This window comes from Aedes albopictus, chromosome 1 (genome assembly GCF_035046485.1).
Source record: "Aedes albopictus strain Foshan chromosome 1, AalbF5, whole genome shotgun sequence".
NCBI classification, from domain to species: domain Eukaryota; kingdom Metazoa; phylum Arthropoda; class Insecta; order Diptera; family Culicidae; genus Aedes; species Aedes albopictus.
In genome coordinates, this window is record NC_085136.1 from 104632881 (window position 1) to 104644768 (window position 11888).

Genomic DNA, 11888 nt, shown 5'->3' on the forward strand with positions numbered 1-11888 from the left:
TTCCAGAGGTGTTTCAATGCATTTTGGATGGTTTAAGAGGGGTTCAAAGGCGTTTCAGAGGCTTTAGGGTGTTTCAGAGGGCTTCCGAGGGAGTTTCAAAACATTTCAAGGTGATCAGGTGGCATCAGCGCGTTTCAGAGGCGGTTTGGAAATGGTTTCCGGAAATTTCAAGATGCTTTCAAGGAGGTTTCAGGGGTGTTTCATAGAAGATGCAACGCGTTTCAGAGGATTTTCGAGATGTTTTTGGTTAAAGAGGGGTATCAAGAAGTTTCAAGAGGTTTAGGCAGTTTCATGGGAATTTGGTGGAAATGGTTTCCAACAGGGATGAGAAGGGAACACTCACTTACAAGGAGTTGCATTCACTTGCTTCTTCCTCAGTTCAGAAGCATGCCATTAAAAAAAATGTATGGAGGGTTCTGTCCTTGAAGTTTTATATAAAAGTTTGCCAAATAAGAGTCGCACACGTGCTGTTTTTCTATAGCATGCTTCTGAACAGAGATTATAGCAAGTGGATGTAACTATTTGCAAGTGAGTGCTTCTATCCCTGGTTTTCGGAGCTTTAAGGAAGCTTTCAGAAATGTTTCTGGAGCGATTTTTGGCATACCACGGCATTTTCAAACGTTTCAGGTGATTTGGCGAAGTTTATGATGGGTTTTCAAGAGTTGAAGCAAGTTTTTGGGGACTTCAAGCTTGTCAGGATCCTAGGATAGCCACTGATGCTGTCTCGAGGTTTTAGGCCCATAAATCGAATGATGTGCCTCTAGATTTTCGAAAGAATGTTTCCATGTGTTCCTAGATCCTAAGGTTCCGTCATGGAAACAGTCATTCATAATGATGTCAAGATAAGGTACACCGGGGCAAGTTGAAACGGGTGGGGCAAGATGAAACAGCGGGTTAACATGATGTTTTCTAATGATGATAAACAGTTCGATCGCCATAAAATAAAGTTTTTGATTCAAACAATCTTTTAGCGAAGGATAAATTTCCAAATTGTATTGAAATCTATTTCAAAACTTCGTGTTTCATCTTACCCCGGTGTACCTTACCGGCTACTTGTGTTCCACTGGTCACCAGGCTTGATAATCCTTCTCGAAATCAAAAGAGTTTTGCAACATGCTCTAGAGCGGTGTTTTGCTTTTGCCTCGTCGCACTATGGGCCAGAAATCAAAATTTCGCGACAAAATTCAAAAAAGTTGTTTTTCTGATATCAATCAATTTTCATATATGTATGATTGTTTGGGCTATATATACCGATTGATTTTTTTTGATTTGTAACAAAATTGTATCGTTTTTTTGTATAAAGAAGCTTCTTATAAGCGAAAATTCTTTATTTTAACCAATATTAAGAAAAACATTATTTTGGTGAAAAATGTGCCCAAAAAATATAACGCCTACACTGCCCACTGATTCCCATATAACATGGGACAATTATGCGTAGAACGGCAGTACATTTCCTAACAGTAAATTTACATTAAGTTCAAATTAAAATTTTACAATATTTACTCAAATTTTGCGGTTTATTTGCCAATTTTTTCAAAAAGTAGTAGTAATCGACCGTATTCGACATGCAACTGGTCTAGGAAGCTGCATGCGTCAATTTTACAAAACTATGTTTTACGCTGTGCTTCAATAACCATCCACTCTAAGATCCACTTTTGCCATTACGACGGCGTTTGAATATATACCACACATTTACTCAAAATGCAAAGTTTCGGTACATCAATTTGTGTGGTCTATTATGAGTTTTAATAAGCTCAAATCTATATACAGGGTGTTAGGTTCCTGAGTGCAAACTTTTTAAAGGGTGATAGAGGACCATAAATGGAGAAAAAAATTGTTCTACGCATATGGTCAAATCTTAACCGTTACGTAGTTATTGAACTTCCCATGTTTTTGACTCTTATTGCCTTAACTGGCTATAACTTGAAAATGGTCAAACTTATCGAAGTTTTTTGACCCTTATTCGAAAGATTATTGAATTGTCTATCAAATGGCATCTTTGAGTCGATTGGTTTAGTTAAATAACTAAGTTTTCTACAGCAAAAAGCTCAAAAGTAGTGTGTTTTAATTTAGTTTTGCCAATTATCTTTGAAAAATGCGTAATACTTCAATATTCTTTATTAGGCAAAGTTGTGGCCCCTGTTCCACTCTACAATTCGTTCTTTGACATCAAACTTCTATCTCTTATCATTTTGTCGCAATTTCGATTTTAACATCGCATTTCAGATCATAAATTTGCAACTGTCATGGAAAGCACTTTTTTGCGCATTGTGCCGCACATTTGAATCAAAATTGCAAGAAAACGATAATAGCTAGTAGTTTAGTGTCAAAGAACGAATTGTAGAGTGTAACCGGGCCCACAACTTTGCCTAAGAAAGAATTTTAATTTATTACGCATGTTTCAAAGATAATTGACAAAAACTAATAAAAATACGCTATTTTTAGCTATTTTGCTCTAGAAAACTTAGTTATTTAACTAAACCAATCGATTCAAAGACGCCATTTGATGGAAAATTCAATAATCTTTCAAATAAGGGTAAAAAAACTTCGAAAAGTTTGGCCATTTTCAAGTTATTGCCAGTTAAGGCAATAAGAGTCAAAAACATGGGAAGTTCAATAACTACGTAACGGTTGAGATTTGACCATATGCGTAGAACAATTTTTTTCTCCATTCATGGTCCTCGATCACCCTTTAAAAAGTTTGCACTCAGGAACCTAACACCCTGTATATATAAAAATGCAGTGGCATACGTGGGACCGCGCATAACATGCAAACGGGTGGTCCGATTTTGGTCGTCTGAGTTTTGTTCTGTTAGTTTTTACCCAAGGAAGGTTTATAAGGCAAAAAATATGGGAAAAATGAAAGTTTTTGAAAATCGGGTTTTATACATTTTGCACGGGGACTTGGACTTGACTAGGGACTTGAAACGTCAAAAAACGCAGTAGGCAAAACAAAGTTTGCCGGGTACAGCTAGTTATGTATATATGGATAATCATTGACTATTCTTTCTAGTTTTACAATTCCGGGATTAGTTGGCGTTGAAACTGTCAATATTTTATCAGAGATTTTTCCTCATTTTGATCATAGGCGATTATTTTGAGTTATACTGACGTGGAGAACAGTGGCACGAACGTTTCTTCTTCAGCCAAACGGCATTCAGCCAAATGGCGTTCGGCCAAATGACCCTTTCGGCCAAATGGCGTTCGGCCAAGCGGCAATCACCCAAGTGACAGTCGACCAAATGACTACGAGCCGGTATTTACAAGTGGGATGGATATATTTGCGATAAATAGAAATTTTCGATTTTCCTTGAGATATTTAAAATGCCGTGTCATGGATTGTCTCGGTAGCTCAGTCGGTAAAGCACTTGTGTAGCATATGAGGGTCGTGAGTTAAAATCTCACTTGAGCTGTGGATTTGTTCCTAATTTCATTAATAATGTATCCATCTATATATATGTGTGTACGTTGAGTTAATTTAGAATTCTAATTGATTGAATTGAAACTTTGCACATTGAGTACGTGTGTTGTCCTGATTTAAAAGCTTATAATCACATTTATATCTGACACAAAATCTTTCATAATGAAAGTTGTTTGATGCTATGTACATCGTTTCGCAAGCCATAAAGTCATTGCGTCGTAATGGCAAGAGTGGATGATTATTGAAGCACAGCGTGAAATATTGTAAAACTAAAGCAAGCACTAAAATCACTCTAACTTGGTTTCTCGCAAATTCCCGCAAAAAAAGTCCGGAAGCACTCGAGAAAAAAGAGTCTAAACTAGCATCCTAGACCGGTTGCATGTCGAATACGGTCGAATACTCCTACTTTTTGAACACATTGGCAAATAAACCATAAAATTCGAGTAAATATTATAAAATATATTTATAACTTAAACGTATCGCAATTTGTGCACCAAATATGCAAAATATACTAAATTTACTTTTAGGAAATGTAGGCGATATATTTGTTGGGCACATTTTTCATCACAAATCACATTTTTCTTAATATTGCTTAAAATCGAGAATTTTCGCTAATAAGAAGTTTTTTCATACAAAAAACGATAAAATTTTGTTACAAATCAAACAAATCAGTCGGTATATAATCACACATAGCCCAAACAGTCATACAAATATGAAACTTTATTGATCTTAGAAAAACAACTTTTTTGACTTTTGTCGCGAAATTTTGATTTCTGGCCCATAGTGCGTCGCGAGGGAGCGAACGCACCCCAAACAGAGAGGCAATAAAAACTGAGCGAGGAAGAGGGGAACGAAAAAAGAGCCGATGATTATTTCGGGTTTTTGAGTGCGATTTTCGCCTCGAGAGTCTTTCTTTGTATGGGAGTGGAACTCGCGAGAGCTTTTTGAGTGTGAGTGGACGTGAGAAACACAACAAGCAATTATGAGTGTTGGACGAACTCCTCGCTGCGCGGCAAGCTCGCGCTCGGTGCTGTTGAGGATTTGCATTGTGATTTCTGAGTTTTATTTTCACTCCTCAGACAATCGCCAAAATCGCTTCCTCATTTTCTCGCGAGGGAGTTTCTGTCAAGCCTGCTGGTCACTTCAGTAGGGCCTCCAAAGTAGACGTTTTATAAAAAAAAGGAATTTAAAAATGAGCTTTTACAATTTCGGTAAATGCGCTATTCCTCGTTTCTATCAGCTACTCAATGACATTAATTTTTTGGCAACTAAGTTGACCTCAATATGAAAACGGCTATTTTGGAACGGTTACTTATGTGACCGGTGGAATACAAGTAGCCGATAAATCCACAATATTTCTTTGAAAACAAACATTGAAAACTTTAATTTTCCTAGAGCGATACCAGAAGAAGATTCCAGGAAATATCCTTGAAAGAATACTCGGAGAAATTCGTAATGGCGTCTTGGAAAGTATTAAGGTACACCGGGGCAAGTTGAAACGGGTGGGGCAAGATGAAACACGAAGTTTTGAAATAGATTTCAATAAAATTTAGAAACTTGTCCTTCACTAAAAGATTGTTTGAATCAAAAACTATGTGTTATGGCGATCAAACTGTTTATCATCATTAGAAAACATCATGTTAACTCGCTGTTTCATCTTGCTCCACCCGTTTCAACTTGCCCCGGTGTACCTTATTGGAGAAAAATCCTCAGCGGATTTGCTCAAGGAATCCCAAGAGTACTTCTCTGAGTAATTTGGTGGAGAAATTCGTATAGAAATTTTCATAAGAAATATTGGAGAAATTTCCAGAAAGATCCTCAGGTGGGACTCATAGAGATGGACCTAAGGTACGCTTGAAAAAAAAAATGAGCAGACATCTTGGATTCCAACTGAAAAGGTACTCTGAGGTATTCCGGAAAGAATCTTAGAAACAATTAGATAAGTTTCTTGGAATGGAATCCTCATATGAACTTATGGCGGAGCAATTTTTCGAAGGGATGCTATGAGGATTCCTCGGAGAAATTTAAGGACGATTTGTAAGATGAATTTCTGGAGAAATTCTCACAAACTTTTGGAAGAATCTTTGCAGACATTTTTAGATTGATCTTTGGAGCTAGAAGAATGTTTGGAAGAATTCCCGGAAGAGTTTATCCAAGTTATCCTAGTAAGAAACTTGGCAGAGATTTTTAAAAATATAGTGGAAGAATCATCATATAAACCTCTGGATGAAAACAGAGGAATCCCAGAGCAAAAAATCTGAAGAACGAAAACATTTCTTAGGGATTCTTCGAAGAATTTCTGAAGGAATCCTTGTAAGAATTATTTAGGACTTTAGATGAAACCTCGAATTACTGAAGACACGCTTTGAAAAACCTATGGAAGAATTTATGGATGAATCCTTGGAAAATTTTCTGGATAAATTCCTTGAAGCATTTTAAACAAAAAAAATGTGTGGATGAATTATAGGCAGAGTTAAAAAATTTCATTTTCAGTGAGTGAAATTCAACGTGAATTTGGAAAATTCTCAACTGAGGGATCAAAATAATTTTCATTTTGGCGAGTGAATTTTTTCACCTATTCATTCATTTTTCTGTCACTGACAATTTTCACTGAGAAATATAACTGGACCGTAACTCCCGTTTATACTTCCAATCACCTCAAAACTTGTGTATAGCAGTCAATTAGAATACATAGTAATTATGTTCTCTATTTGTCCATTAAGTCAGATTGTGCGTCTGTTAACAGAAATTGAACTTTTTACGACGTGCAAAAAAATATTCGTGACAGAGAATTGAATGAAAAAAGAGAGGCATTCAGCTGACAATGAATGTGACCAAACACGAATGAAAAAATTAAAATGTCAATCTTCACTTTCCATCTTCGATTTTTTTACTCTCTGATTATAGGAAACATCTTCTTGAGAAAACCTTAAAGAAATTTTTGATGAATCTCTTTTGAATACCAAATGAAAATCTGGCTTGACATTTGAAAATGGCCAATCTGCTTTGCGTAAACGAACATGTTTTGATCTTTGTAGGGCCTATCTGCATCCACCCAAGCACATCAACGCCTTTATCAGGAAGAGCTACAGAGAAAGAAACATATTTGTTTATAAAAAGAAGTTAGGCCCTTTTTTGCCCGTATTAACGAGATTTTTAGCCCTAGACTAGTTCATCTCGGGACCCACACTTTACTTCCACTCCGAAGGAAGAACTCACATTTTGTGTATCGCATGCCGGGAGTGGGATTTGATCCCAGGTCCTCGTCACGATAGTCACGTGCTTTAACCATCACACCAGGCCCTTTTCAAACGCTGGAAATGTGGAAAAATCTTCAAAGGAATTTTCGAAAACATAATTAGAAACGTGCTTAACATAATTCTCGAAGAAGTGGACAAAGATTTTCTCGACTACCCTTCAAAGGTATACCTGAAAGTATCCTTGAAGGAATTCTTTGAAGTTAACTCGTCGAAATTCCAGGAGAAATCTTAGTTGAGCATGTTTGGACAAATTTTCATACAAATCTGCAGGAAATTCAGGGTGAAACTTGTAAGGTAATTCTTGGAAGAAATTTTGAAGACGTCCTGGTAAATATTTAAAAAAAAATGAAACTCAAACAAATTCCTAAACAAAAACTCAAAAAAACTTAACAAATTGTCTGTTGAAACCTTTGAAGTAAGAAATTTTAATTTTATTTGAGGTTCTTTAGAGTATTTTTTTACTGTTTCAGAATTGCTGATTTAAAAATGGCATACAGATGTTTCAATTATAAATTCAGTTGATGAAAAAAAAATAGAATGAAGCACTCTTCAAACTTTCCAATGTTTTTAAAAGTCTTCACATAATTCAAAATGTCTTTAGTGTGTGTGTGTTTTTAAATAATGCCTTCACAGAAGTTTAAATATCTACTTCTTGAAGACATTTCTTCACCTCTGACATTCCTGTTGTCATCACTAGCCCTAGACTTATGACATTTCGACAAAAATTACTCTAAAAATGGAGTTTGAAGCTATTTATAATACAATAGGTATAACAAAAAAAATACAAAACATATGCTTATAACTAGAATTTTTCAGTTTTGTTTAAACTAAAACTGAAGGTAATGTTTCGATACCCCATTCAAACGTATAATGTCTACCTACACGTAGTAGCATTATTTTTGGTATCTGAAATTCTCGGTATGATTATTTAGTTCTACCTAATAACAATTTTAAGTGCTATAGGTACTGATGGTAGTTTAACTACAGGGCAAAGTCAGCATCATTTTCCATTAGTTGATCAGAGTGCATAAAACTAACCTCAAACGTAAGTTGTTATCCCAAGTGAGAAGAAGATTTATCGTGTTCAACCTGTTGGAAATCAGATGAATTACTGAAAAAATTGCAAAGGTAAGAAAAAACACTGTAGGTGAGCATAGGATTCAGAGTTTATTATATAGGAGCGGGACATTTGGCATTAAGTCGTTATGTCTAATGAACATTATGCCAAATATTCTCAATTTAGCTGAAAATCGGAGTTTTCGACTAGCGAAGATGGATTTTTCTCCAAATCCATGCGTCGGACCTAACTTCGGAAGTGTTGCGCTGTATAGTAAACCTGGTCCGCTAAACAGCGCACCACTTCCGAAGTTAGGTCCACGGATTTGAAGAAAAATCCATCTTCGCTAGTCGAAAATTCAACTGCACGGAGAATACCTTAATGCCAAGTAACCTTATGTCAAATGACACAGTCTCTTGAAATATTACACGTATCATTTTTTGGCTTCTTTACGAGATTTTTAGTCTTACGCTAGTTCATCTAGGGGCCCTTGTTATTATTTACCTTTATCACGATCTTGATTATTGAAATTTTCAGCCCTCGGCTGGTTCATCTCGTAGTATAATGAAATATGGAAAACATTTAAATTGACAGCAATGATTTTAAAAAGCCGCACTTGTGTAACCTTTACAATTCCATTCTTAGCCATTTTCAGCATCTCTAATACCCCCTAGTGACCCCTGGCCGCATGCACTGCAACCACTAGTCTTGCAAATTGTACTTTATGGACTATATGTGTTTCTTTTGGTTGCACTTGACCAGGGGTCACCAGCAAACTACTCAGCATCGCCCACTTACCGATCACCTCAAATTGAGGTCCTCAATCATTCCACTATACATTCATTTGTTAATTATACTTCGCGAGATTGACCTCTAATTTTCCACTCAAAAAGCAGCAAAAATCCGAATGATTTTAATTTATTTTTCGTCTTTTTTCTTTTCTTTTTCTCTTTCTTTTTTACCTTCAGTGTAAATTCTAGTGAAATATCGTTATAATTGCAATTAAGAAAAACAAAAGTTATTCCACTCTAATCGGACACCGATCGGATAATCAAAATTTGTTACAACACACCCACTGATCCCCCGAACAACACGTACTACTATATTCAGCGGAAAGTACTGCTGAGACCCCACAATTTCTCAGGGCCGAGGAAGAAGAAACATCCAGTCAAAATTCCACTCATACTAGAAAACCCCATGTCCTCAGCCAGTATGGATGAGTTCTCTCTAGCGTTCGATGATAACCGACAGAGTGCCACGACGGCAGCGGCTCTGCTTCCCCCGGGGACCACAACGCTGGCCCAGCTATCGTCCCACTTCGAGGATCTCCAGCTGAACAGCCCGGGTAGTGGAGGAGGTGGCGGCGGCGGCGGCCCGCTGAACCTGGCCAGCGTCACCGGCGCGGACAATCACCATTCCGGCGGAAACGCCGTCGACGAACTGATCCAGCAAAACTCCAAAGTGTTCGACACGTTTGTGGCGATGATCAACGGACTGGCACCCAAGGTCGAGGAACGACCGGTCAAATACAAGTCGCACACGGAGTGCGTTCCGGTGCCCTCTTCCGAGCATGTGGCGGAAATCGTCGGCCGGCAGGGCTGCAAGATCAAAGCCCTGAGGGCCAAGACGAACACGTTTATTAAGACACCGATTCGAGGGGAAGAACCGATTTTTGTGATCACCGGAACCAAGGAGGACGTTACGAGGGCGAAGCAAGAGATCCTATCCGCAGCGGACCACTTCAGCACGTTGCGGTCGTCGAAGAAGCAGGCCATGGCTCTGCTGGCCGAGAGTCGGAACATGCTCGGGTACAGCACTCCGGACGAGATCACGATCCAGATCCGGGTGCCCCAGAAGGTGGTCGGGTTGGTGGTAGGACCCAAGGGTGCGACCATCAAGAACATTCAGCTCAAGACCAATACGTACATCATAACGCCCAAGCGGAACCAAGAGTCGGTATTCGAGATCACAGGACTGCCCACGAACGTGCACACGGCGCGGCAACTGATCGAGGAACACATCGCAACCCGGGCCGGAACATCGGCCACCAGTTCCAGCGCAAGTTCCAGCAGTTCGAGCAGTTCCAGTTCGAGCAGTTCTAGTTCGAGCAGTTCGAGCAGTGGGGCCAGCACTGCCAACACTTCCCCCCAGAGCTCGATGACCAACGGCCATCACGATCTGCTGCAGCATGGCGTCGGCGGCGGAGTCAACGGCCTGCACGGTCTGCATGGACTCCAAGGTCACCAGGACTTTGACACGAACCAGTTCATCATCGACAACCTGCTGGAGTACTTCAACAACATGAGCACGGCGTACAACTCGCCGACGAACGGCGGCGGCGGCGGTGGCGGAGCGCCACCCACCCTGAACGGTCTGGTCAACGGTCATCATCATCTAGCGGCGGCGGCCGCTGGCCTCGACGGCAATGGCAGGGGACTGAACAACGGCGGAGGTCTCTGTGGAAATGGCGGCAGCAACGGGCTGGTGGGCAGCGGCGGTGCCAACCTTGGCGTCGGCGTCGGTGGCATCGAAAGCGTACCGGACTTTCGGAACATCTGGGAGAACTTGAGCGAAAGTCAGGGCTCCGGTGCCGGGACGGACACGGACAACTCGTCGCTGATCTGGACGCTGCCGTCGTCGTCGCGTAACTCGGTGTCCTACTCGCCGGACGATTTCATCTTCCAGCGATAAGGTAACGGTGGAAGGAGCGGCGGCAGCAGTGCTGCCGGAGGTTATTATTATTAATTTTTAAAGCTATTATTGATATGTACGATCGGATTTATTTTTTTATACGCGCTATTTCTGGTATGTAGTGAACTTTTGCAAGTGTTTTTATTTTTGAATATTTAGTTATTTCTGCGATTTATTATCTACTTTTATAAATGATGTCTCTTCCGGGGTTCGATTGAGGAAACGTTCCGGTTCAGAGGAATGCGCAGTCAGAAGAGTAAGAAAAAGGAAGAGTAGGCCGACCGTGTGAAGTGAAAGTTAGGAGATGGAAGATATAATGTACAGAGAGGTTCTTAACAATCGTAACTAAAGATGCAACTATTATATCGTTTATGTATGTTTTGAAGAGGAAAATAGAGAAAAAATATGAATGAACAACAACAAGGAAAAATGGCAGCGTAGTTATTCGAAAATGCATTTAGATTGACGATGAAAACGGGGAACTATTGTGGCGCCACTAGGCGTCAACGGCGGGAATGACAAGTTGAGCAGTGTTGCCATGAATGTTGGGTTGAATTTTTGCTTATTGCTTGTGAGCAATATCAGGCTTTTCGTTGAAGCTTCTCAGGGGTCCTCGAGGAAGCCTTTCACAGCTTTCCGAGGAAGCCTTTCAGAGCTTTCCGAAGAAGCCTTTCAGAGCTTTCCGAAGAAACTTTTCAGAGCTTCTCGAGGAAGCCTTTCAGAGCTTCTGGAGGAAGCCTTCCAGAGCTTCTGGAGGAAGCCTTCCAGAGCTTCTGGAGGAAGCCTTCCAGAGCTTCTGGAGGAAGCCTTCCAGAGCTTCTGGAGGAAGCCTTCCAGAGCTTCTGGAGGAAGCCTTCCAGAGCTTCTGGAGGAAGCCTTCCAGAGCTTCTGGAGGAAGCCTTCCAGAGCTTCTGGAGGAAGCCTTCCAGAGCTTCTGGAGGAAGCCTTCCAGAGCTTCTGGAGGAAGCCTTCCAGAGCTTCTGGAGGAAGCCTTCCAGAGCTTCTGGAGGAAGCCTTCCAGAGCTTCTGGAGGAAGCCTTCCAGAGCTTCTGGAGGAAGCCTTCCAGAGCTTCTGAAGGAAGCCTTCCAGAGCTTCTGGAGGAAGCCTTCCAGAGCTTCTGGAGGAAGCCTTCCAGAGCTTCTGGAGGAAGCCTTCCAGAGCTTCTGGAGGAAGCCTTCCAGAGCTTCTGGAGGAAGCCTTCCAGAGCTTCTGGAGGAAGCCTTCCAGAGCTTCTGGAGGAAGCCTTCCAGAGCTTCTGGAGGAAGCCTTCCAGAGCTTCTGGAGGAAGCCTTCCAGAGCTTCTGGAGGAAGCCTTCCAGAGCTTCTGGAGGAAGCCTTCCAGAGCTTCTGGAGGAAGCCTTCCAGAGCTTCTGGAGGAAGCCTTCCAGAGCTTCTGGAGGAAGCCTTCCAGAGCTTCTGGAGGAAGCCTTCCAGAGCTTCTGGAGGAAGCCTTCCAGA

General features: G+C 40.7%; 1 protein-coding gene across 4 annotated transcripts in view; it reads left to right on the forward strand.

Annotated features, from left to right (window-relative positions):
• LOC109397635 (RNA-binding protein MEX3B) overlaps window positions 1-11166 on the forward strand; it is a 223401-nt gene extending 212235 nt beyond the window's left edge. For all 4 annotated transcript variants that reach the window (XM_062845140.1, XM_029880410.2, XM_029880407.2 and 1 more), the window contains one exon: window positions 8707-11166. In XM_062845140.1, coding sequence (XP_062701124.1) covers window positions 8936-10429 — 1494 coding nt within the window. In that variant the 5' untranslated portion in view covers window positions 8707-8935 and the 3' untranslated portion in view covers window positions 10430-11166. The remainder of the gene's footprint in view (window positions 1-8706) is intronic.
• Window positions 11167-11888: the final 722 nt, after the last annotated feature.